Source organism: Corella eumyota, chromosome 5 (assembly GCF_963082875.1).
Source record: "Corella eumyota chromosome 5, kaCorEumy4.1, whole genome shotgun sequence".
NCBI lineage: Eukaryota > Metazoa > Chordata > Ascidiacea > Phlebobranchia > Corellidae > Corella > Corella eumyota.
In genome coordinates, this window is record NC_137494.1 from 12,718,891 (window position 1) to 12,746,347 (window position 27,457).

At 29.8% G+C, this 27,457-nt stretch overlaps 3 protein-coding genes across 4 annotated transcripts; all 3 read right to left on the minus strand.

The window, feature by feature from the left end:
* Positions 1-496: 496 nt before the first annotated feature.
* Positions 497-16,869, minus strand: LOC145753224 (TNF receptor-associated factor 3-like). Its single transcript, XM_082569621.1, has 7 exons — positions 16,663-16,869; positions 16,208-16,301; positions 8,524-8,743; positions 8,306-8,391; positions 7,916-8,090; positions 7,757-7,839; positions 497-915 (listed from the first exon to the last, which is right to left on the minus strand). The coding sequence occupies exons 3-7, from the start codon at positions 8,693-8,695 to the stop codon at positions 823-825; spliced, it is 609 nt and encodes a 202-aa protein (XP_082425747.1). The 5' UTR covers positions 8,696-8,743; positions 16,208-16,301; positions 16,663-16,869; the 3' UTR covers positions 497-822.
* Positions 12,165-16,159, minus strand: LOC145753222 (uncharacterized). The gene is made up of 2 exons (XM_082569619.1): positions 12,581-16,159; positions 12,165-12,491 (listed from the first exon to the last, which is right to left on the minus strand). Exons 1-2 carry the CDS (start codon positions 13,462-13,464, stop codon positions 12,401-12,403), a joined length of 975 nt encoding a protein of 324 aa, XP_082425745.1. The 5' UTR covers positions 13,465-16,159; the 3' UTR covers positions 12,165-12,400.
* Positions 16,870-17,560: 691 nt separating the features above from the next.
* LOC145752374 (TNF receptor-associated factor 5-like) lies at positions 17,561-25,702 on the minus strand. Of its 2 annotated transcripts, XM_082568649.1 has the most exons (13): positions 25,583-25,702; positions 25,331-25,501; positions 24,855-24,943; positions 22,108-22,135; positions 21,706-21,801; positions 20,936-20,998; positions 20,703-20,861; positions 20,387-20,606; positions 20,229-20,314; positions 19,962-20,136; positions 19,649-19,731; positions 18,051-19,541; positions 17,561-17,895 (listed from the first exon to the last, which is right to left on the minus strand). In XM_082568649.1, exons 4-12 carry the CDS (start codon positions 22,129-22,131, stop codon positions 19,314-19,316), a joined length of 1,134 nt encoding a protein of 377 aa, XP_082424775.1. In that variant the 5' UTR covers positions 22,132-22,135; positions 24,855-24,943; positions 25,331-25,501; positions 25,583-25,702; the 3' UTR covers positions 17,561-17,895; positions 18,051-19,313. The 2 variants fall into 2 exon arrangements, with proteins under 2 accessions (XP_082424775.1, XP_082424777.1); XM_082568651.1 differs by lacking the exons at positions 24,855-24,943; positions 25,331-25,501; positions 25,583-25,702 and adding an exon at positions 22,220-23,238.
* Between the last annotated feature and the right edge of the window lie 1,755 nt (positions 25,703-27,457).

Genomic DNA, 27,457 nt, shown 5'->3' on the forward strand with positions numbered 1-27,457 from the left:
TCCCAAACTGTCACAGGCAACTTAAGTTAACAAATATTATATTAAGTCGCGCATTCGACTTTTCCATATCAAGAATAAACAACTAAAACAAAACTAATTGATTTGCGAATGTTACTTAGATCAAGAAATGCGAATGTTACTTCAAAAAAAAAATGCGAAAAAAAAAAATCAAAAAATGCGAATGTTACTTAGATCAAGAAATGTTACTTAGATCAATGCGAAACGCTTATTAGGCTAATGGGGTTGCTTTAAAATAGTTAAATTTAAAATCTAAAATTTTTAATAATTTTAACTATTTTTAGGAACTAAATAAAATTTAATAAAGTTATGACACATTTACCAAGTTTTGCCATATTTTAAACTTTAAATTTAGCGTTTTATTAGATGCGCATTGGCCTAACTAACATACCTGAAAAAAAAATTTGCAAAAATTTTAAGTGAGACAAAAGTGAAATTAAAAAAAAAATTAAGTTACATTTTTTTATGTTGACCCCACTTGACATTTATTAGTACCCAAAAACATAGGGTATATAGCCTTGGTGGTTTTGCTAAATTGGCCTAAAATCAAAAAAAATGATTTTGTTATTTTTTGCAAAAAAAGGCACTAGTGGTCTGTAATAAGTCATTTAAACGTATTTGAAGTAATCTAATCTTTTAAAATCATGTTTTCATAAAAAAATAAAAAATGCAAAAAAACGACTCTGGTGCATCAGCTTGCGGTAAAAAACAAAACATAAAACAAAAATTAAAAAAAATTTAAACACATTTTTCAAAACACGTTTAATTTATTGTATGTCATCTAAGCATGTTAAAATTAATTTTTTAACAAATTTCGGCAATATATTTTTCCTTCCAAAACAGCGATTTTCGGCATTTTCTGCAAGGGTGTAGCCTTGATGTTTTTGCTAAATTGACCTAAAATAAATAAAATATTTTTTTATTTTTTGAAAAATCGGCACTAGTGGTCTATAATAAATCATCTTAACAGGTTTAAAGTAATCTAAAACTTTAAAAAATCAAGTTTCTATAAAAAAATTTTAAAAAAATAAAAAAAACAACTCTTGTACAGTTTGCGGTTAAAAAAACTAAAAACTAAAATTAAAAAAAAAGAAATTTTGATACTTTTTAAAAAAAACACGTTTAATCTATTGTAAGTCATCTAAACATCTTAAAAATTAATTTTTTAACAAATTTTAGTGATTTATTTATTCCTCCCAAAACAGAAATTTTCGACATTCTCTACAAGGGTATATATAGCATTGATGTTTTGCTAAAATGGTCTGAAATCAAAAAAAATTGTCCTTTTTGTAAAAAAGATACCTGTGGTCTATAATAAGTCATTTAAACGTTTTTTAAGTGGTCTAAACTATTTAAAAATTTAGTTACTAATTAATAGGTGTTTGTTTATTAAAATTTAAGGGTTGTTATTAACTTTTCAAATCTTGGTTAATTGTATATCATGATATTACTAGCTTAAAAATGAATTAAAATTAAAATTTTCATCACTAATTACTAATTAATGGGTGTTTGTTTATTCAAATTTAAAGATTGATATTGGGTTTTTAAATTTTGGTCGGTTATATCTTATTATATTTATAATTTGAAGATAGTTAAAAATTATTCTTGTTTGTTTGTTATATTAAATGCTAGTTTGTTAATTAAAAATCAAAGTTATGTAATATTCTTAGTTAATGTTTATGCATATATTTTTTATTTATAAAATTTTATGTTAAAAATAATCAAATAATTTCGAACCATATTTTATTTATCAAATAAATCTAGTTTTTATTATTATTTTTATTCTTTCTAGTCCCAATTTTGAAAGAAGATATCTTTAGTTCCTTAGAATTTAAAAATCTGAAATTTTAGTATGTTGTTTATTATCAGATTATGTTTTCATTCTCCTATTTACAACATTTAATTATCACTAATTACTAATTAATAAGTGTTTATTTATTAAAATTTAAAGTTTGTTATTTATTTTTTAAATCTTGGTCAATTGTATATCATGATATCAGTAACTCAAAAATGAATTAAAATTTTAATTTTTGTCACTAATTACTAATTAAAGGGTGTTTCTTTATTAAAATTTAAAGGTTGTTATTAATTTTTCAAATCTTGGTCAATTGTATATCATGATATTAGTAACTCAAAACTGAATTAAAATTTTAATTTTTAATCACTAAATACTAATAAATAGGTGTTTGTTTATTTAAATTTAAAGGTTGTTGTTAATTTTTTAAATTTTTGTCAATTGTATATTATGATATTAATAACTCAAAATAAATTAAAATTTTAATTTTTGACACTAATTACTAATAAATAGGTGTTTGTTTATTTAAATTTAATAATTGTTATTAGGTTTTTAAATTTTGGTCAGTTATATGTTATAATATTTATAACTTGAAAATGAAATAAAAATTAATTCTTGTTTGTTTATTATATTTAAATGCTTGTTTGTTAATTAAAAGTTAAAGTCCGATATTAAGCATTAAAAATTTGGTATGATGTATTTTAAAATATAAGTAGTTAAAAAACATATTTGAAAAATAAGTTTCAATTGTTTATCATATTTAAATGCTTGTTTATTTAATTTAAATCAAAAATCAATTTTAGGAATTTAAAAATTGGTATAATCTATATCCTAATATAAACAACTTAAAACTGCGTTAAATATTAGTTTTTGTGTGTATAGTATATATAAATGCTTGTTTGTTTATTCGAAGATATGTAATATTCTTAGTTAATGTTTATGCATATCTTTTTTTATTTATAAAAATTCATGTTAAAAATAATCAAATAATTTCGAACCATATTTTATTATCAAATAAATCTAGTTATATTTTGTTACTTCTACATTATTATTGATTTATTTTTTTGGAATGTATTTATTAAAGATCATATTTAAAGCAAAAATAATCGAACGGTTGTAAAACATATATTATATTGTAGCGGTGGCTACTATGTAAACAAACAATTATAATGCCGCTTGCTTAAAGACCTTAATAACGTACCTATTTTAATCATGTAAATTGCTAGGGTCCAGACAAGCGCTAATTACTGTTTGTATCTTCTTTTCTCGCTATTTAAACTGTTGTTTTAATCGCAATAAAAACATTCTAAAAAGTGATACATACTGTTCGTTTCTGATTCACTTTATTGGTGACCCCGACGTTTCAAAACGAAATTTTGAAGTAAATAACAAATATGAAAAGTTCAGAAAACAAAGAACCACAACAACAAAATACGGTGACAATAAAATTGCCGACGTTTTGGACTGCTCAACCACTAGTATGGTTTCAACAGGCCGAGGCACAATTTACAATTAGAGGCATCACAACAGACACGACAAAATATTGTCACGTAATCTCTGCTCTAGATCAAACCACTGCACAACGGATCCCTGATTTCATGAAAAATCCGCCGACAGAAGGAAAGTACATCGCCCTTAAAGAACGCTTGATTTCGACCTTTGGACTTTCTTCACAAGAACACGCAGCGATGATTCTAAATATGCAAGATTTGGGTGATCGTAAACCGTCATGTTTAATGGATGATATGTTGACTTTAATGAGTGGTCACAAACCCTGCTTTTTATTCAAACATATATTTCTTCAGCACATGCCGGAAGATATTTGAGTAGCTCTCAGCAACGTAGAGTTTATGGACATGCGGCAGATGGCATTACGCGCGGACATTCTTTGGTTAGCAAAAGAACGTGGGCCATTTTACTCAACCATATCTAAATTACAGTCAACAAAAGCCCTTTATCAAAAGCAAGTTTCTAGACCCAAAGAATGTTTTTACCATACTTGTTTTGGTAAAAATGCACGCAAATGCGTACCACCTTGTATACGCTTTCAGGGTAACGATCCAATGGCGGTTGGCGGTCTGTATTTCGTTTGAGACAAAATTTCTGCAAAAAATTTTTTTGTTGATACTGGTGCTGAAATTAGCGTTATGCCTCCTACCAGCCGTGAGAGACGCCACAACCAGACCGGCAAACATTTATTGGCGGCCAACAGTAACGTTATCAAAACGTATGGTCGCAAAACACTGCAGCTCAACATAAAACCCATACGATATTCCTGAACTTTTGTCATAGCAGATGTTTCCTGTTCAATCCTAGGAGCAGACTTTCTTAGAGCCCATTCTTTGCTAGTCGATGTCAAGCACCACCGTTTAGTGCACGCTGTGGATTTCTCTAGTACACGCATAAGACCTTATAAATATAACGTTGCGCCTAAAATAGAAGCTATTTCACTAGCTAAAGACCGTTATGGAAAATTACTTGCAGAATTTCCGGCTATCACGGTCCCTCAGTTTATGCCAAGAACTACCAAATACAACGTTGAGCATTTTATTGTCACCAAAGGACGTTCTCGAGCCCGTAGGTTACCCCCAGACATACTACTTTTGGCCAGAAAGGAATTTCGAGAAATGAAAGACTTGGGCATTATTCGACGTTCATCAAGTCAATGGTCATCTCCACTACATATGGTACCTAAATCAAATGGAGGCTGGAGACCGTGCGGCGACTACCGTCGCTTAAATGACATAACCATTCCTGACAGATATCCAATTCCAAACATCCAAGATTTTTCTTCATCAATAGCTGGCGCTAAAATTTTTTCAAAGATTGATCTTGTTCGAGGCTATCACCAAGTTCCTGTTAACCAATCCGACATTTCAAAAACTGCAGTTATAACTCCTTTTGGCCTTTTTGAATTTTTACGAATGCCCTTTGGTTTAAAGAACTCTGCCCAAGCATTTCAAAGGTTAATGAACCATGTTTGTCGTTCACTCGACTTTGTTTTTGTTTATCTTGATGATATCTTAGTAGCAAGCGCTAATGAAAATGACCACATCCAACATCTGCAAAAACTTTTTCGTTGTTTAAAAAACCACGGTTTAATTATTAACATATCAAAATGCAAGTTTGGGAAAAAGGAAATAATTTTTTTAGGCCATCTAGTTACTCAGAAAGGAGCTTTACCACTTTCGCAAAAAGTCGATGCAATTCAAAATTTTCCAATTTCTACTACAACAAAGGCGCTTCAAAAATTTGCAGGCATGATAAATTTCTACCATCGCTTTCTGCCTTCAGCCTCCGATATAATGCGACTTATCTACGAGGCAATTAGCAAAAAAGAGAAATTCTGATGTGGACACCACGTCTGCAGGCTGCCTTTACGTTAGCTAAAAAAGCACTGGCAGACGCTACAATGTTGTTTCACCCTAAAAGTGATGCTCAGTACTGGAACAGTTTTATTAAAACGCGTGGAGGCAACTAGCGTTCTTTAGTAGACATCTACGCTCTCCAGCATTAAAATACAGTGTTTTTGATAGATAGTTATGTTATTAGCATTGTATTTATCGGTACGCCATTTTCGTTATTTCCTGGAGGGAAAAAACTTTACGGTGTTTACCGATTATAAACCCCTCACTTTTGCTTTTGCAAAATTCTCGGATCCTTGGTCATTTCGCCAACAACGACATCTCTCTTACATTTCAGAATTCACAACCGATGTTCAACACATTTCAGGAAAAGATAATTTTGTCGCCGACACCTTGTCCCGACCATCTATATCGGCAATAAAAACATTAGAAACAGAAATTGACTACGCCTCTATGGCAAAGGCACAACTTATCGACCCTGAAATGACTACGTACAAAACAGCCGTTACTAATTTAAAGCTGAAAGATGTTCCATGCGGCCCAAATGGTATAACCATGCTTTGCGATATTTCAACAGATGTACCTCGGCCCATTGTTCCATTACCGTGGCGGCGTAAATTGTTTACCATTATACATGGATTATCTCATCCTTCTATTAGAACAACGCAAAAAATCTTATCCAGCAAGTTTGTTTGGCACGGTATTAAAAAGGAAGTTGGATTGTGGGCCAAACAATGTGTGGCATGCTAAAAAGCTAAAACACATCAACACACTAAATCGCCCCTCGCAAAATTCAGCTTGCCTAATCGACGTTTTTCGCATGTTAACATCGATCATGTCGGACCATTACCTATGTCGCAGGGAAAATGTTACATTCTCACTATCGTGGACAGATTTACTAGATGGCCAGAAGCCATTCCTATTGAAGACATTTTAACTGTAACGGTGGCCCGCGCTTTTATCTCACAATGGATTGCTCGTTTTGGTATTCCAGAAGAGATAACTTCAGATCGTGGTTCGCAGTTTACCTCTTCTTTATGGCATGGAATATCTCAAATATTAGGAATGCAACTTTACCACACCACAGCTTTTCACCCACAATCCAATGGGCTAGTTGAACGTTTTCATCGTCATTTGAAATCAGCTCTCATGGCACGACTTCTGGATAATAACTGGGTGGACGAATTACCCTGGGTTTCGTTGGGAATTAGAACGGCCCCAAAAGAGGACTTTAAACATTCTTCTGCAGAACTGGTTTATGACGAAACAATTGCTGTTCCAGGAATTTTCGTTGGTGAGTCAAGCAAAAATTTTAAAAACCAAGATATGCCCACATTTTTATCCAAACTAAGTAAAGCATTACATCACCATGCCCCAATGACAACTTATTGGCACTCAACACCAAAGACATTTTTGCCACCTTCACTATTTAAGGAAGGTTACGTTTTCGTGCGAAAAGACGGTAAACGGCCTGCACTGCATCCTCCTTACACTGGGCCATACAAAATTATATCACGTGGTGCTAAGACTTTTAAAATAGAAATTGGCCAACGCAAAGAAACTATTTCAGTCGATCGGCTCAAACCAGCGTTTGTTGACATTACAAAACCAATTCCTCTTGCTGTTCCTCCTCAACGTGAACGACCACCGAAGGTTAACTTTCCAGCAATTGAAAGATCAACACCGAACAATATCAAAAAGCACGATTCCATCTGGCCAACCAGACGATCAACAAGACGAGTTGTACCACCTAAACGATTTGCACCGTAGCAGCGACATTTAATAGTTTTTTTTTTTGGGGGGGGGGGGGGGGGAGCTGTGTAGCGGTGACTACTATGTAAACAAACAATTGTAATGCCGCTTGCCTAAAGACCTTAATAACGTACCTATTTTAATCATGTAAATTGCTAGGGTCCAGACAAGCGCTAATTACTGTTTGTATCTTCTTTTCTCGCTATTTAAACTGTTGTTTTAATCGCAATAAAAACATTCTAAAAAGTGATACATACTGTTCGTTTCTGATTCGCTTTAATATATCAATTAAATTTATGCATATTATTTAATCATACATATCATTTAAACACAAGTACAGAAAAAAATATTGCTAAACACAAAAAAAATAATATTAAAAAGCCTAAATAGATTTAAGAAAATTTTTGGCAAACTTCTAATTGCATAATAAAATAAAGTTCACAATTTAAATTCCAGTAAGCTATAGAATTGGTACTTCTGGGAAATGAAGGTTTGCATAAAACAGTTTTGATGGCCAAATTTACTACATTTAGTTTATAGAAAACATTTTTAGGTTGCAATAAATGGGTTATAAACCTTAATAGGCTTATGTTTTTGGTAGAACAATATTCGACATAGAGATAAAACAACATACTTAAAAAATTACAGTGGAAACATAGGAACTAAATAAAACTTGAATTTTATAAAATTTAGAAATTAAAAAATCACAATGTTTTAAAGTATTTTAAATACTTGAAGATATAAACATGTGTAAAATTGTTTGTTACATCATTTAATTTGTGAAGAATAGTACTTGCAAGTTTTGATAAAAAATTAGTTGTCTTACCTTTTGTCTAAATGGCCATGGCAGAAGAGCGTCGTACTCGCCCTTCATTACAACAAAGAATAAAGACATGTGAGTGCCTTTACCTGTTACAAAATATATTAACGTTAAAAAAATGTTTTTTTTAAATATATTATATTCCAAAAAAACTATGTAACTTACCCATTCCATCTCCATTAAGATAAATCCTGGCACACATTTTATATCCATATCTACTTGTGTAGAAAGGTTGAGAATAAAGCGACAATGATCGACCACTGATAGCTTCACGTTTTCTTCTTTGATAATCTTTGATCTTCCAGATCATTGTACCATTGTAACTTGTGCATTCCAATACCTTTTTAAAATAAACATTAATATTTTTAAAAAAACAAAGCATAATTATTACCTAAAATTGTATAAAAACTAAATGAATTCTCAATAATAAAAACTGAAAAATTTGTTTTTTTTGAAATTGTTATCTTTAAAAAAAACAAAATGGCGGAAAAAATACTACCATATTGTTGCTTTTTTGTTAAAAATATCAATTTTATTAACAAAAATATAATTTACTTGAAATCTTAAATCTATCTCAGCAATTCTGACATCATAAAGTGCCAGTTGTCGTTCAACATCTTCAACAAGTTGACCCAAGTTTTCTAAAAAATTTTTTTTCGAAATTTCAAATATTGTACCTAACATCTTTCTAAAAATAAAGTCTTACAAGCTTAACCAACTCTGCTTTAATTGAATAAATAAATACAAAATATTACTAGATGTGAAATTACTACCTGCTCCAGGTGGTACTCCAGAAGCGTTACTTGCACCAAAATTTCCACTTTGAGCTTTTCTTTCAAGTTCTACTACCCTTCTTTCCAGATCTGTAACTTTTCTTTTTAATTCTTCCATGGTAGTAGTTGTTTCTTGAACCCCACTTTTTATAGAATTTTCGAACGCTGTCATGTCCCTGTTTATGTTGAGTAGTTTGTCTGTATGAGACGCAATCTTTTTCTAAAAGAGTAAAAAAATAAATATTAAGTATTGCTATTTTAAAACATTAATTTTTAGTGATTGCAAATTCATTTTTTTCCAAATCACCTTTTGATCTTTTTGGACCATCTGGTGTTTGTAAAAAAAAATCAAAAAGTTAAAACAAAATAAACTAAAAAAATGTTTAAGTTATATTGATTTTATATTTATTAAAAAAACATTCCTTATGTGAAGTACAAACTGTAACAAAGCATACAGAAAGTTTAATTCAAGCAAGTCATCAAATACTTAAGCGTAACTTTGACACAAAAAAGTGTGGCCGCATCCTTAACACAATATTGGTCTATTGATATCAACAACTTGTATGGAAACAGTCAGGCTTTTAGGCTTTAAAAGGGATTAGACTCGAGTTATACCCAATCTTTTTTTTAAAAAAAATAGGTATTTTTAGAATGACTGTTTTTTTTTCCAATGGAGGTAAAACCCCAAATAACTAATCCTGTGCTAGAATATAAAGTTGCTGTGATCCATTCGAGCGTTAAAAAACACATGAAATGAACGCAATTGTCTGCATGTTAATAATAAAATTTAACAGACTGCAAAATTTGAACAAATATATTTTAAATAATATATTATATGCACGCGAAAAAACACCTAATGAATACTATACATAAAACCTATGTCAATTTGTTATTAGCAAACGGGCCGTTAAACCGCTATAAAAGTACCGAGGTATTCACTAATCATAAAAATAAAAAATTTAATTAAATTAATAAACATTATATTAAAGGTATACAGAAAACATTTTAAAATGTCAAATTTAGCAATACAACTACCAAAAACAAATTTTTAAATGCATCGAAAAAAAAAAAAACTTTTCGGCGGAAGTATAGCTTAATATTCCGGCCATTTCATCTTAAATTTCACGATGTATGCTTTTATTCAAAAGTTTTAAAACATAAAAATTTTCAAACAAAAAAAAAAAACTATCAGAATGTATAAACATTTTTAAATAACTAAAACTACAAAAATTTATATATTATAACTAGCTTTCACTTATTTCTACACTTCAAGCCCTAATCTAATTTAACCTCTACTCAGTAAACGCTTTTCTAACTAACTACAAAAAATTTGCAAGCGCGCAGAACTAATATACCAGTAAACGAAAAACCCTCTATTTTTAAAGTGATATTTTTTTGAATAGTGGGGCGTATTCAGTCTCGGCTAGATTAAATTTAAACCGGTAACAAAAAAAAACATGTTTGTGCGGCTGACGTTGATTTTGCAAAACCATTTGAAAAATTACGGAACGAAAAGCAGCAATATTAAAAACAATATTTATTTTCTATATTTTTTTAATTAAATATTTTTAATACAATAATAAATTTTTTTGGTACTGTTTTTAAATTCTTTGCTTTTTTTAATTACTTGCTAAGTTGTCGGCAATTACGAAGTGCAAAAAAAGGTGCGTTTCCCTAATATGTTTTTTATGACTTGAGCAAATATTATTCGTGCCTGGATGGAAAATAACCTAACTTATAAAAAAGGAACCTTACTGATAAACTAATTTAAACAATTCAATTTTTTAAATATTTCAACAGTTCCCAATTTTTTGTTATAATAGGCCTTCAATAATCGTTTTATATCTGACAGACCGTAACCAAACACTTAAGTTACCCGTTTAGTGTTATGTCATGGTATACTTAAAATCTTTGTCGTTATGTCATGATTTAAACAAATCGTAAATATACAATAAGACTTGTGGACATATTATTTTTCAAAGCCAATTTCTGTTTTACACAAACTTTTTTTTGACTTTCCCACAATGTTTGGAGATAAATCTTAAACAATGTCACGCAGTTAATAATAAATAAATAATTACCTTATATTAATATACAATTGATTTTTTTTATATTCTAGTTTTTAAGTTTGTACCTATCCACTTAATATATAGATTACTTTTTTCGAAAATTGTTTATGATTATGCTGCGCTGCCCGGACAAGGTTAGGTTCTAACCACAAGCAAGGTTAGCACGCTATATTTAACAAATTTTTGTTCCCACGCTGTTTACGTGACCAAAAATACAAATTTGTATTCAGTTAAATTATAAACCGATAAAAAAACGTCTTAAAAATGTCTCAATGAGAGTTTTTTGACCGTGTTAAAGTTGAATTTTATCACTTTTAATATAAAGAAAAATAACGCTTTTTGTGTAACATAATTATTTGTTTTTTTAATTAAAAACACTTAAACAACAATTTTTTTTTATTTGTTTTAATTTTAATGTTTGTAATAAAAAGCATCCTATTACATAAAAAAAATCTTTCAGTAGCAAATAAGCATGTCGACAGTCACGTGATTGTGAGTCATCTTGGCTGTTAGTCACGTAACCTAAATTTATTCTCAAAAAATAACTCACAAGGCAACCAATTTTTTCACTTTAAAAAAATTTAAATTCTGTCACGTGTCAAAATAGTTTTGTGACGTGTCAAATTAGCTTTTTGACTGCCTTTTATACACAATCAAAAATAGAAATAAGTTAAATGTAAATTTCCTATTATTTAAATATGTAACAATATTTACCCAAGGTTCATTTTTTAATCTTGCTGTTTTTATTTGCGGCAATTAATTTATGAAAATAATGCAAACAAAGGTGTGGTTTGTTTATGTTCTTATGACTCATATTTTCGATAATTCTATTTTGCAAAAATAAATCATCAACTTAACATTTAATTTAATGTTAAGGCGTCGTGAATTCGTGAAGTTGAAATGAACTGTTTTAAGGGGGCTAATGGAAAATTACCGTACAAAAAAAAAACACCTCCAAAGATCTGTTTGGCAAGCGCTGGTTTAAACCGGTTTGGATTATTGGCGCGCTTTTTTAACCAGTTTTTTAAAATTGCGCAATAACAGTAAGACAAAAAAAATGAAAAAGTTTTGTGAAATTAAGGTAAAATACTAACATTTTTAAACAAATTTTTAAATTAAAACTAGGATTTGCAAATTTTGCTATTTGGCAAATTTTTTTTGCAATGCAAAATTAAGCTTATTTTTTTTTCTAACATTTAAAACAGCATAACAGCATTCAAAGTTTCAAAGTTAAAAAGCATTATTCTATTAATATTTCTAAATTTTAAATACCGCAAAGGTAGATATTTTGTAGCTATTTTGTTATCTATGTTATGAGACGTTTATTATTAATTAAACACCAGACTTTTTAAGGTCACGTAAGGTAAGGCATTGAAATATTATAAAGATAACTTTCTCATTTATATATTGTAACATCAGCATGTTTTAAATATAAACACAGTAAAAACGCACATTTAAAAATTAATTATAAAATTATTTTTATTTTAAATAAATAAAACTTTTTAGAAACTTGCAATATATTATTTTAAAAAAAATTGCACTAAAATATATTTGTTTTACGATCATAAAATAATTTAAATTTTGACGCTAAATTGTAAGAAAATTTTAAGTCACAATAATTTTGATTTAAAAAAAAAAAAAAATTTGATATTAAAATGCATTTCTAATTAAAATCATTTTGTTTTATTTTTAAAAACTTGAAATTATATAAGAATAATTCCTTTTTTACGAAATTGTAAATTATTTTTTTTAATTTTTAATTTTTTTCTCCATAGCGCCACCATATGGATGTTACAATAATTTTGTAGCTAGATTTTGTACAGCTCTTTAACTTTTTTTATTTCCTCTTGAACTTTTTTTTCGTTATAGCATTTGGATTTGTTTATTTCTCCAAGATTACTAAAAAAAATAAGAACAGCTTTATCTTTTAAACCTCTATACAGCTACACCTTTAGTATTGAAAGTATAAACTATAAAAATATTCTTACTGAGTTAGAATTGGAAGCATTGCCTTTTGCCGATTTAAACGTTTTTGTTTATAAATATCGCCAGGTGTCAGTTTTTTTCCTACTCCATTACTACACTTGATACCCAAATCTTCCAAACTTTGATCATGTAGTCCGAACCCTTTTTGCAGAACTTGAGGTCGTTTTGCGTCAAATATAGCAATTTTCACAAAAGCAGCAACGGGCAAATGTATGGGGGGATGTATTTTAAAAAAACCATTTCTATTTCTAATTTGGGTTTCAGCAATATGAACTGCAACACCAGCAAACGCATGTCGATAGTCTTCAGGTACGTTGACAATTTTTTCCTGGAGAAATTTTGAAAATAGCTCGGCACTTTTAGAGCGAAGCCTGTCCAAAGTTGTTTCATCGTACCAATCTTTTTCTGGTAGATTTTTCAACGCTTGGTTTTTGGCTTTGCGTTTACACGTGGCATCATCAAACAACTTTTCGTACAAGAAATGAACTGAGTTTTCATCATATTCATACGAAGAGAACAAAAGCTGCCAAACATACACAACCCCAACTGCAAAGTTAATAGTTTTTCCGTCGACAGTGAACAAGAAACGATTCGCAGGTTGGAAGATCTTGACATTATTAAAAATATGAATTAAAAGCATTATTAGTTCGGTTCCTTTTAGTAACCCAACGTTGTAAACCTCGGAGTTTTTGTACTGGTTAAATTTAATTTTTTTATCTTTTATTTTTCTATCGTCGAGTACGTTTTTCATTTTTTCAAAAAGAAATTTGTAGGTCCATTTTCCGTCATTTTCTCGAAACGGAATGGGCTCTGGTGGATTTTCCAAATTTGGAAACACAACCTGTGTCGCCATTTCCCTGTATATGTCGCCATCGTTAAAACCCATATTTGTTTTAAACTAACTTAAATTAGGTAAAGATGCTCTAGGAAAAAAATAGATAAAAAAAATTAAAATCGAAACAGCGCCTGATTAATTTTTTAGTATAAAATTTGGTGGTAAATTTATACTCTTTGCAACACACAGCTAAAACTTAAATGACAACAACGTATTGTTGTCTGTACACGTGCTTACCTAACTGATGTGCTTTCTAAATATATGTACTTTTTAAAATTCTGAATAATTTGCTACTAAGTATCATATCCTAATTTTTCTACATGCTTTTTTTAAACAATAGTCTTGTCAATCATGTTTATATAGTTGTGTAACTAAATTCCTTCCTGTTTTAAGGATTTTGAAGCCGTAGCAATTTAAAAAAGTTCTTAAATTGAATAAATATGCAACTTAATATATGAACAAAGGCTATAAGCTGATGTTAGTACAAATTTTTTTTAATAATTAAAATGCTTTTTGCCTTGGTGCGAATCCTGAATTTATATCTGCAAATAATAAACTCAATATTTGATTAAATTTCCATACAGTAATCGTCTTGGTTAATAATACATACTAAACAAACCAAAATGGTTTTAAAAAATTATTTTCTTATTAACTTTTCTGGCTTAACTTTATATTTATTTGTTTATGTCTGAAATACCACTCTTGACAATACCTTATGTAATATGATTTAATGGCTTTATACAAGCTATGCATAGACTTTTATGTCTGGTTGCTATAATAGGTAAACAAGAAAAAGCTTCTTGTTCTGACGATATAACTTTACATTTTTTTAATATTGTTGGTTTTTCTATATTATTATTAACAACAATTTTTAAATTTTAATGGCTAATTATAACCCAAAAATAATTGTTTTCTTTTTTAACTACTCGTTCAGCTACTTTCCTTAAACAATTGGTTGTTTATCCTCTATTTATTCTTTTAAAACACTTGCTATATAATAATACCTTTATCCAGCTGACACAAGGTTCAAATATAACCTTATTTTCTTTATGTTGCAAACTTATAATGCTTTCTGTTTAGTAGTAGCTATTACACTTACCCTGTTTACATGGACAACTGCTTCAGTCTTTGTAAATGTTTCGGCATAATAGAAAATAAATACAAGCAGAAACCTGTAGCTTAACCAAAAGTTTTGTTAGAAGTCGCATGTCTACATTAATCTAGGCTAAAAAACCCAGGAGTGCAAAAAAATACATCTTTAACTTAACTAGTACATAGCTCAAAATAGTTCAAATATGACACTATTTTCTTAATGCCACATTAGACTTACACTACTAGCTGTTTTACTACGCCCTTTTAAAACTGGGAGAAAGATTGTTTACTAGTAAAGCACTAGAAATGTTAATGTGGGATGCCACGCCGTTTTAGGTTAAATTTGTAGGTTAAAAAGTTTAAATATTGCTACTTTGATAAAAAAAGATTTTTTACTATTTTTTGTTTGTGTATTATTTGTAATTCTTAAAATGTAGCAATAAACTGCTGTTTTTTATCACCTGTTCAATTAATCTTGTTGTTTACTGTTCAATTCTACCTTGCTCATCAAATAATTTACATAACTGCAAGCGCGACAGTGAATCGCCTCACTTATATACCCTGTTCAAATAAAAAGACAATGTAGACATACCCTACCGATCGGGAAAATTAAAAAAAATGTTGAAAGCCCATTTAATTTGAATTTAAACATTAAAATTTTATTGTAAGTTTTGCTACAGTTGCAATACTAAATTTTATTGTCTACCCACAACTCAAATTAATTTTTAACTTTTTGATCAGGTTGCTTAGTTACCGGCCCTCTTATAAATGACATATTTTAATCACAATAAATATGGTTCCTATTAATTTCCTAATAATGTTAAAAATCATTTTTATATACATACTTTTTGTTATATATGGGTGGTGTTCAAAATTCGTTTAACTATACTTTCTATGTGAAGATTTAAACATCAAATAAATCTTCTTACTACGAACTTTGTTATAAATCATGCCTTTAAAATAATGTATAATCTTGTAGAAACCATGTCGCTTATAAACAAATTTAAAAAATACAAAATTGGGGCAGTTTGTAATTGTTTGTCGACATTTTTGATAATAAACTTAGCAAACATTGTGATAATTTCACTAAATAAAAAATAAACAAAAATTCATCTGATTTATAAACTAACTGCTTCTCTAAATATGTATAATATTTGTTAAAACAAGTTTATGTAAAACTAATCTTCTTTATTAATTGTTTGTTTGTAGTTTTCTTTCAATTTTGACTTTACAATGACGCAGCTGACTTAACAATTAACAGCCTGTCTGAGGTAAACCAAAAAAAACCAGGGTATTTCCCTTTGGGGATTAACCCGCCTTAATTTTTTAAAAAGGTGAAACATTTAATAACGCAAAAACACCCAATGAGTCAACAATATTAAAGCGAGATACTAAAAATTAAATAAAATTACAAATAACCATCTACATAATGGTTTAGCTAATTTAAAACTAAAAAAAAAACACTTTATATAGAATGAGGACAACATATGTGAATTTTAATACGTCTTACAAACATTTATTAAATTTTTCTTAATTTATACTACAATATAACGTAACAAAAATTGCACCCAATTTTGAGCTTTTATTATGTTAGCCTTTGTAATAATGATACACTAGTTTTATAAATTAAAAACCCCACAAAAAATAAAAGTAAAGTTTGACTTAGCAGAAAAAAGTAATTTATTCTAGAAAAAATCATTACCTTCAAAGAACAATTCTATGAAACAGTCACCATCTCCATAAAATGTGTTGTTGCTAACTTAAACAGGTCTGCAGTTTGGGCAAAAGAGGAACACCTATAATTGTGTTAAATAAAAATTAAAAGAAATGTTTTGCATTGTTTAATTTATTACTAAACTATTTTAGCAAACTAACACATATCTTGCCATTCTGTTATTTAGCACAACAGGTAACCATAAAAAATACTAATACTATAACTTATTAAAAATTAATAAATAATTTTTAAAATAGCAATACACTATTACTTGAAAAAATATATTTGGTGTAAAGACATCATTATTCATTTTCCAAAAATCAAAAAAAAATTAATAGCCTTTAAGCTACCTAGAGTGGCAACACATATTCACATAATCAGAAAACACAGAAACCAAGCAACAGAAAAAATTATTATTAGTAATATATCAAAATTATATTAACCATTTTTTTTAGTTTCTTGCTTTAATTTTTTTCTTTTTGCCATTTTTTTGTTCTTTAGGACACACAATTTTATGGACTTGATTGTGGAATTTTTTTTAATAAATATGTTATCGTGCTGACATATATATTATTTGTCTGTATATTTAAAAATAATATCTTGTTTTTCATATTTACTTAATAATACAATTAAAATTATCTAACGAAAAGTAACCTAAATAAATAAATATTCATTTATTTCTTTATAGAAAAAAAACCCTAAATATATTTAGATATTAATTAATGGTTTTTAGTAATAGGCTGTTTTTAAAAGCTGTTCTTCAAATTTATTTTATTGTGCAACGAATTTGTATTCACAAGAAGTAAACTCAAACAAGTTTTTTAAGGTACTTCACCTTAAGGTTCTCTTAAAACTCCACCACGCGGTTATTCCCCCTTAAAAGCACGATTTCGCAATATTAAAAAATATGGTGCAATCACTTCCGCAGAATGCCATTTTGCCAAAAAATGGCAGAATGCCATTTTGCTTAAACCGACATTTGACAAAAAACGACATTTTTAAAGACTTACCCTAATTTTTTTGGAATAAAAAGTAGAAGTGTTTTTGTAATTGTATTTTTAAATTTTTTAAAGTAAATACTACTTTTAGTAAAATGTGATTTTGATAATAATTTGCCAAACATTGGCTAACATTTGTTACCTTAAGTGCGCAATAAATAACCTGCTGATTGGTTTTTAGCTCAGCAGAAATTTGTACTGACTGTAGTAGTTACTCAAAATGTTTTTTTATATATAGGGAAAAAATACTTACTTAATACATTTTTCCCTGGTAGAATTTTTACCCATTTTGACCCAGTTAAAATAAATCCCGGCACACATTTTATATCCATATCTACTTGTGTAGAAATGTTGAGAATAAAGCGACAAAGATCGACAATTTATTGCTTCAAGTTTTCTTCTTTATTAATCTTTAATTCTCCAAATTATAGTGTCATTGTAACTTGTACATTTCAATACCATAATTATGAATAAGGAACCTTTTATTTCTTGTTAAAAATAAAATTTTATAAAAAAATATTTTGCGGTAAATTTTTTTACTAGGTTGATACCAAAGCTTGTTAAAATATTACATTTTTTAAAACATAAATTGACTTGAATTTTATATCCATTTATCAAATTTGATTTTGTAGAAAGGGTATTGTTTTCCTTTATCGTCAACAAGTTGGTTCGAGTTTTCTAAAAAAAAAAAATTTTGAAAGCAGTTGTTGAAATCTCTGTAAAAATAAAATTAAGTTTCCTCTGGTAATTAATTTTAAAAATTTAAAATATAATATAAAATACACTTTTTTTCCGAATTTTACTATATTTTGGCTGCACACCAAAGTAATAACCTGAATACTTTCTTCCCAGATCTTCAAATTCCTGATTTAACTCCTCAATAAAAGTGTTAGAATCTTTAAAAGAAATTTAAAAACTGTTATTTCTCTGTTTATGTTGAGCAATTCTTCTTCACCCAAACGTAAAGAAGCGAGTTCGAATTCTTGACCTAATAAAATTTAATGTAAGTTTCAAGTTAAAACGTTATTTATAAAACGAGTCCAGAACTTTTACCGTGAACAAAATTTACTTTCTATGTTTAACACAAAAAAACTTTACATTGAAATAATATGGGGGAAATCAAGAAAACAATTAAAAACGGGATTGGCGCAAATTTATCGAATATAATTTTTTTAATAAACATAACTATCACTATTAATACCACATAGCTATACAACATAGGCTTAACACACTGTACAACATTATCTTTCTTATCAGGTAATCAAAAAATAACAGGAAAAAATTTAGGTCACTATAAAAAAATTAAAGTAAAAAGTTGAACGTCATTTCCAAATCTTAGAAATAATGTGTGTACAATCGAAATAATATATAACTTACAAGATAACAAAAAATGATTGCAGAATTTTGTAATATGGTGTGCGAAATAAAAACATTTTTTTCAATTTTATTGGTCTTTTTTTTATTTTTGAAATAAGGTTTAATTTAAGCACATATATTTTTTTAAACAGGTTCTTATTTTTTGGAGTCTTTAAACATAGAAAATCTGATTACCGTTTTCTTTGTTTATTGGCCTTTTGGGACAAAAAAAACAGGAATCTTAGAAAAAAAATAAAACTAGCTCAAGTTTGTTTATACTGTTACTTTTTGTTTTGTACATATCTTTATCTTCGATAGTCTAATGCGCGACTTAAACATAGAGTAACATTAGTTACTCCAACCCAGTCTTGAGTTGCCTGTGGCAGTTTGGGATATTATATAGATTATAATTTCCTGATAATTATGCTGTTGATTAAGAGCTGGCTCAACAGAAGTTTATAACGGTTATAGCGCGTTACTCAAGAGCGCGTTACTCAAGAGCGCTACAGCATGAAAGCAATGGGGATTAAACCCACGACCATGTGTGGTGTAGCAAGTCTTCTTACCACTACACCATGCTGCCGGTTGTTATGCAATATGTGGCAATATTTTTGTTTATATTGTAAGTGATATTTTTGACTATGTGTCTACTTATAAAGTTTGGGCATGCGGTGATACAGTTTTGCTAAAACAATTAACGAAAATTAAATGCCCCCTATGTACATTTTCAATAAAATGCGCTAAATATTTTCCAAGTCTGATATCTCAACTTGAATTTTAATGTAAATTGTGTCATCCTTAACGTAACTACTTCCATCAGCAACATTATGAGCAACAAAAAGAGGACAACCAGAAGCGATGTTCATGTCCGATTGTGGTTTTTTAAATGAAGAAGATGAAGGATCGGGTCGGAACGTGTCCGAGAGATGGCGGCGGTCTGGTGCCTGATCCATAAGCATCAAAGTCACCTAAAAATGCCAAGATTATTTTTTTTAAATCTAGTACTTTGTTTTTTATTAAAAGCACTTTTAAACAAGATCGTTTAGCTGTTAAATTTTATATTATATTTCATTACCTTTTGTCTGAATGGCCATGGCAGAAGAGCGTCGTATTCTCCCTTCATTACAACAAAGAATAAAGACATGTGAGTGCCTTTACCTGTTACAAAATTAATTTTATTTCACAAAATAAACTCTGGTAGTTTGGGTTACGGTTAACTGGGACAATATTTTTTTATCAATATTTAAGTTACCTTTTAGCAAAACAATTTTAATAAAGAATAACAAGTTAATATTTGGAAATTTATATTATGACAGTTAATTAAAATTTTGTTCATGTTATTAATTTAAATAATTGTTTAAAAAGAGCTTCGAATATTATTGTTTTACCCATTCCATCTCCATTAAGATAAATCCTGGCACACATTTTGTATCCATATCTACTTGTGTAGAAAGGTTGAGAATAAAGCGACAAAGATCGACCACTGATTGCTTCACGTTTTCTTCTTTGATAATCTTTGATCTTCCAGATCATTGTACCATTGTAACTTGTGCATTCCAAAACCTACAAAAATAAACATTTTAATTTGTTTTACTTAAAATAGAGTTAATTTTTAAAAACAAACTAATTCTAAAAAACATTTAAAAAAATTTTACTTGAAATCTTAAGTCCATCTCAGCAATTCTGACATCATAGAGAGCTAATTGTCGTTCTACATCTTCAACAAGTTGTCCTAAGTTTTCTTAAAACATTTACAAAAAATGAAAAAAAATACAAAATTAAAATACAAAAAACAATAATGAAAAAATTTTACCTGCTCCAGGTGGAACACCAGAAGTGTTACTTGCACCAAAATTTCCACTTTGAGCTTTTCTTTCAAGTTCTACAACTCTTCTTAACAGATCCTCAACTTTTCTTTTTATTTCTTCAACAGAAGTGGTTGTTTCTTGAACCCCACTTTTTATAGAATTTTCAAACTCAGTTTTTTCTCTGCTGATGTTAAGTAGTTTATCTGTGTGTGATGCGATCATTTTCTAAAAAAAATGTTTTAAATAATAATGTTTTCTTATATTTAAATGAAAAAAACCTTTAACATTTAATTAAAAATTGACCAAGTTAAATAAACTTACCTGCAGTGGACCTTGCTTAGCTTCTAGCTTGGATGTCGAGTTTTTATTAACAATACATTCCCTGTTTACTGCTTCAGTTTTTTGATTGACAGTTTGTAGAGCATTTTTAATTTCCATGATTTGTCTTTGAAATATCGTGTTCGTGTATTTCATGTGAGCCTATACATATTATTGGTTAAAAAATAGATATTATTATTTTACTGTTAATTTTTAATAAATAAATAATTTCTAACTTGTAAATTTTGAAAATCCCCTGTTAACATTGAAGCTTCCGGAGATCGATTTTCATGTTCATTCTAAATTTTAAAAAAATTATTTACCCCATCAAATTTAAATATCAAATAAATGTCATTGATTAAAAAGAAAGTATTTAAAAAATGACTTCTCAATGTTATATTTAAACCCATTGTTAGTAAGTATACTGTAATACAAAATATTAAACTTCATATCTTATGTCACTAGAAAGATGTTTTGTAGACCATTCTGTGGCTCCCACTAATTACCACACAGGATCACATAAGGCCGCACAAGACCACATAGAAAGTAACTATTTACCACACACCGAGGACGTTTTGACTGTTTATTTTGAAACACTGTCATTTAATTTAAAAATGCTTATACCGACAATGACACTGGGACACTTTTTATTAACCCCAGCACAAACCCATTTTGGGAAATGCTCTTAGTTGCCCTAAATACAAAAAAACAGTCTATGCGATTTCCACATTTTAAGCCTGTGCAGCCTGTGTGGTAAATAGTGAAACCGCCATCCTGTGGCCAAACTTGAGAAATACCTTATTACGAAAGTATTTAAATTTAAAACTTTTTTAAGGAACTAAAATGCCATTATCAAATAACTATTACCTGCTAATACATTTTAGTTGAATTCAACTGCTGTTATTTTATAGCAAATTTAATGGATCAATTATATTTAGAAATATCAATAACTTAAGATTAGAAAACCCAAGTGCCATAAGTTTCACACAAAAAGAATACAACTTACAAATGGAACTTGGTGAAGGTTCATACTATTTAAGGTTGACCTTGTCCCTTGTTCCCCACTTCCACTGTTTGGTGTTGTCTCCTCACTGCTTTGAGACTATAGTAAAATCAAAATTTTTGTCTGTTTTGCACTTTTTAAAAGTTAAGGGTGCAATAAGGTGTATGTATCACTAAAATTTAAACAACTAATCAGGTGTTGGCTTTATATACTGCTATAGGGCATTACTCAAGAGCGGTACAAAATAAGAGCAGTGGGAATTGAACTAAAGACATCATGTAGTAAAGCCATTGGTTATGACTACTACACCACGCTACCGATGGGTATTCGTATTAAATTTTGGGGATTTTGGGCAATTTAAATAATATTTTTAGAGGGTTAATACTTTTTATTTATAATAATTACCTGATTTGTTGCTTGTGAATCCATAAATCTATAATGAAAACAATATTAGATAGTGTAAAACATTGTTATAAATTTATTTTACCTTTGTTATAAATTTTAAAGAAAAATTTACCTTTGTTTTATGCCACTTGATTAAAGATATTTCAAAAACTATTTAAAACTGTAAGTTTAATAAAAAAATAAGTTCAATAAAAAAAAACTGTAAGTTTAATAAAAAAGGTGAAATAGGGGGATTGACCCGACTGGCAGTTTTTTGAAGTTTTAAAAAGCTTGAAAAGACTAAGTTATGTCGTTTTGCTGTCTATAAGGTTTTCCGAAAAAAACCAGGGAAAATACCTCAGAAGTTCCCTGAAAATTTTATTTGTTTATATTTAAAAACGGTCCTACTAAAATACGCCCGGGAGGCTCGGGGGTCCCGGGGTAGCCCGGGGTAGCCCGGGGTACGCGCGGGATTCCCGGGGTATTCCCGGGGTATGCGCGGAAAACCCGGGGTGAGTCCAAAAACTTCGGTGGTAATTATTTAAGTCCCATGGTGTTTATATGAGGCCCGGGCTATTAATATAAGTTCAGATCGGTTTATACGAGTTTATATGAAGCCCGGGAGTGTTTAAATAAGTCCCGGGGTGTTTTATACGTGTTTTTATGGGGCCCAGGGTGTTAAAAAGTGGCGCGGGGTCTTTTATACAAGGCCCGGGTCGTTTTATCAAGTTTATATGAGGTCCGGGGTGTTTATATAAAGTCCGGGATGTTTATATTAAGCCCGAGGTATTTTATGCAAATTTAAATGAGGCCCGGGTTGTTTTATACAAGTTTATATGAGGTCCGGGGTGTTTAAATGATGCCCGGGGTGTTAAATAAGGCCCGGGGTGTTTTATACGAGTTTTTATGATGCCCGGGGTGTTTAAATAAGGCCCGGGGTGTTTAAATAAGGCCCGAGGTGTTTTATACAAATTTATGAGGCCCGAGATGTTTAAATGAGGCCCGAGGTCTTTTATATGAGTTTTTATGAGGCCCGGGGTGTTAAAATGAGGGCAGGGGTGTTTTATACAAGTTTATGTGAGGCCCGGGGTGTTTATATGAGGCCCGAGGCGTTTTACCGAGTTTATGAGGCCCGGGGTGTTTATATTAAGCCCGGGGTGTTTATGTTGGGCCCGGGCGTGTTTATATGAGGCCCGAGGCATTTTACCGAGTTTATATGAGGCCCGGGGTGTTTATATTAGACCGTACATAAACACCCCGAGCCTTATTCAAACACCCCGGGCCCCATATAAACTCGATAAAACGCGTTGGGCTTTGTATAAAAGACCCCGGGGCTTATTTTAACACCCGGGCCTTATAAAAACACGTATAAATCACCATGGGCCTCATTTAATCACCCCGAGTCTCATAAAAACTTTATTTAAACGCCCCGGACCGTATTTAAACGCCCCCGGACCGCCTTATTTAAACGCCCCCGGACCGCATAAAAACTCGTATAAACCGATCTGGATTTATATTAATAACCCGGGCATTATATAAACACCTATAAACTTAAATAAATACCACCAAAGCTCTTGGACTGACCCCGCGCCTTCCGCAAATACCCCGGGCCCCCGGGCCTACCCCGGGCGTATTTTAGTAGGACCCACGGAAAATAAAGGAATCGGAAAATGAAGGAACGAAAAATGAAGGAACCGGAAAATGAAGGAACGGAAAATGAAGAAAACGGAAAATAAAGGAAAAAGAAAATGAAGAAAAGCAAAAAAAGAGAGGGCGAAATCTTAAATACTTAAGTTAGCTTATGCGGATTTATCCTAAACAATCTCCACATTACTATTATACCCAGGATAAAGTGTTGTTATTTTTAAAGGCCACAAATGTTAATTATGTTAGTAGGTAAACTTATTAAAAAAAGTTCGATAATTTAACCCAACGTTGACATTTAAAGCCATTTATAAATATTTTCCGACGCTAGAAATCGAAGAAAAATTTTAACGCAGCTTGATTGTTTAACAATAATTAAAATAGCAAAATTTAGATCGCCATATTTTACTTTGTAGCAGTTATTGACCCGAGAAATAACAAAAAAGAAACAAAGGCCCGCTCCTACCCAACAAAACGAATCCCACTCCCTAGCAGAAAGTATATTACGACAATAGAATACCCTCCAAATTTTAACAATCAAATAAGTTATCCCAAATAAACAGCGCACGCCAAGTTAAAAGTTCCACACAATGTAACAAATACGCCATTTTCTTGTTTACGTTAAGTGTTATCTGTTCCTAGTAACGAGTTTACACCCCAAGTCACGTGTTTCCACCGATATCTATATCACGTAGGCTGTATCACGTAATCTATTAGTTAACCGTGTTGGAATATATTATATGTAGTATAATTTTTGCAATATATTATATGTAGTGTAATTTAAAATACTTTTCGACATAAGAAATCAAAAATAAATCTGACATTGTATTTTTTTTGTTTTTGAATTTGTTATTTATTTCCCCTTGCTTTGCCTTCTAGCAAACAGTCTATTAAGGCCTTATTTAGAAAATATGTTGAAAAACAAACTGCTTTGCAATCTTTAATTAGTTTATGTTAATTACGTTATTTTTTTTTATCTCAATAAGTTGCACTTAATCAGAAATTGCCCAACAAGCCCAGAAAAAATAGCAATTAAAGTTTTTTTGTATGTAACATTTTTTTTTTGTTGTTTAATATTTTTACACAACTTTTAAATAACCTAAGAATTAAAATGTATATCTTACTTGGATAAAATACTTGTTTGGAAATTTCGCTCACAAGTTGTGTACACTTCCTAGGTAACAAGATTTGTTTTCAACCGTGCGCAGAATGCCTGTTGTTAGTATAAATACAGCTATGTTATTAAGTTTATTCAGTAAAATATGTGTTGGCGTAAAAGTAATAACAAGTTTCGTTAATACATCTTTTTTAATTAAAAACTTTAAATAATTGTGAACCAATGGTCGATTTATTAGCTTTATGTGTTATTTTTCTGACTTGGATTAAAAGGTGAGCTTAACAATTGTTTTTGTTTTGTTATTTGAAGAATTAAAAGATAGGAATAAACGTTGAGTCAATATTTATTATGTAAATAATTTATAGTATATATAACAGCTAAAAAGGCTACTTTAAATTAAAAGGTTAGCAGCCGACAGATAAATTAGTTTGATTTGACATGTATTAAGTTAGCATAATTCAATTTAAATATGGTACTACTCACAGTGTTAAATTTAGGTAATGGTTTCTTTAAGAAAAATTGCTTTATCTACAGTTGAAATTATTTTGTCCACATCAGTTGCCTTGCCTTTAATTTTGGTGCCGGTAGCTTTCCGATAATTCACTTTTGTTAATTTTGTAGCTGACAAATCAATTTTGTTGCCGATATTTTTTTCTAAATAATTATAGGTACATAGTAATTGATCGATCACTAATAAAAAAGATTTTAAAACTTAATAAATTATTCATTTTTAACCTATTTTGTCGAAACAAATGCAGTGAAATTAATGTTCCTCCTTTTTAACCCCACTTTTTTACTGCTTCCTAAGTTTTAATACTTTTAAATTCTTGTTTTTTATATATAACAAAGAATCCTAATAAAAGAAATTGTTTTGTTAGTTCTCGAAAATTCTTTTGAAAGATTCAATTACTCAAGTCTGTTTATTGTCATTGGTGATTTATGGTGAAATACATTATATACTTATAGTTGGACATTTTCGACATAATTTAAAATGTCCATTTTACCTATTTTTAATTTTTGATATTAATTTGAATTATTTATACGATAACCTTACAAAAATAGTCAAGTAATTAATTTTAGCATATTGCTGACAAACCCTAACACATTAACTGTGGTTATAATATTGCATATGACAACGTTCTGCGCAATTTTGCCAAGGCGGAAACACACGTCATCATGCATGATTTATTGAAATCTATTACAAAAATTACACTAGCGGCATATTAATCAATAAACTAACTTTTTACAGTAATTTTTTTAACTATAGTTGTAATAATATTTTAAATCTTGTTCCAATCGCATGTTTTGCAACAAAATGCGCAACTTTAAATTTTAAAGGCTTTAAAGCATTTGTTAATAGTTAAACCTTACCAAATATTGCAACAAAAGTAAGCAAATATGTCATAAAAAGATTGTAAATAAATTAAAATATTTATGACTTGAATGTTTAATATAGCAAGGTTACTTTTCGCAATAGCTAGTTTAAAGACTAGCTTTATAGCACATAACTCTGCCTAAACAAATAAATGTACGTAATCCGATTGCAAAATATATTATGTTGCACACGGTACAGCACTAATGAAAAACTTTTAGGTGAAGTACCTTTTGGTATAGAAAGGAATATTGTTAGGCAACGCCCTTAAAATATGAAAGGCTGTTTTGTTACATTGTACGAACATTGTATAAACGAATATTGTAATTTACAGTTGAAAAACTTAAAAAATACATAAATTAATTTTGTTTTTATAAATACCCTTACCCCAACACTATAACTACTTACAGCTAATAATATTTTACTTTTTTTTATATAAGCAATGATAATTATGTCCAATCCCCAATGCTCTCACGCTGTAGCGCCCCTTGAGGAAGGCGCTTAAATGTTATATACTCCTAATGAGCCGATACCTAATCAGCAAATTAATTATCTGATGATTATAATCAATAATACCCAAAACTGCCAAAGACAACTCGAGAATTCAGGATAACAAATGTTATTCTATGTTTAGGTCGTAAAGCCGACCTTTCAACATCGAGAATAATAAAAAAATATATATATTTAAAAAATGATCATGATAACTAATCATTTTCTCGTATTAACTATATTTTGCAAATCTATTTGGACTTTTTGTTTTTGTCACACACAGAAAAATTAAAAAGAACAAGGCTTATTAAAAACGTAAGAAAAAGAATAATAAAAGCTAACTATAGTTTTGTTTTTTATTGTTTTGTCTTCAGCGTTTTAAATCTAAAATTTTGCCTTTCCTATTTTTTCTTTTTTTTGGTTTCTTCATTTTTCACACAAAATATGAATTAGAATAAGTTTAAAAGGAACATTTTAGCCTGGGTCTTGTTTATTCGGTATACCCTCTCACCACTACCTGCCCGCTTTCCTCTATACCGTAAGAGGTGTCTAGGCATGTACATAAGGAGCAGTAAACAAAATTTGCCTAAACAGGTTCGGTAGTGTGGTTAAGCGATCATGGCAGCGGACTACGGCGCCGGGTCGCCCTTGAGCTTGGCGTTTACGGATAGCTCAAAACACGTCATAACAGCACACCCTTTCCAATAAAAATATAAAACCTATTAAATTAACGTGATATGAAAAAAAAA

Coding starts and splice junctions, on each gene's coding strand:
- LOC145753224 (XM_082569621.1), bottom strand. CDS start 8,695: ATGACAGCGTTCGAAAATTCTATAAAAAGTGGGGTTCAAGAAACAACT. Junction 8,091..8,305: donor AGATAGATTTAAGATTTCAA/GTAAATTATATT, acceptor TATTTTAAAAAG/GTATTGGAATGCACAAGTTA. Junction 916..7,756: donor CATGGCCATTTAGACAAAAG/GTAAGACAACTA, acceptor TATTTATTTTAG/GTCAATTTAGCAAAAACATC.
- LOC145753222 (XM_082569619.1), bottom strand. CDS start 13,464: ATGGGTTTTAACGATGGCGACATATACAGGGAAATGGCGACACAGGTT. Junction 12,492..12,580: donor ATGCTTCCAATTCTAACTCA/GTAAGAATATTT, acceptor TATTTTTTTTAG/TAATCTTGGAGAAATAAACA.
- LOC145752374 (XM_082568649.1), bottom strand. CDS start 22,131: ATGGATTCACAAGCAACAAATCAG. Junction 21,802..22,107: donor ATTCACAAGCAACAAATCAG/GTAATTATTATA, acceptor ATTTTACTATAG/TCTCAAAGCAGTGAGGAGAC. Junction 19,542..19,648: donor CATGGCCATTCAGACAAAAG/GTAATGAAATAT, acceptor TGGCATTTTTAG/GTGACTTTGATGCTTATGGA.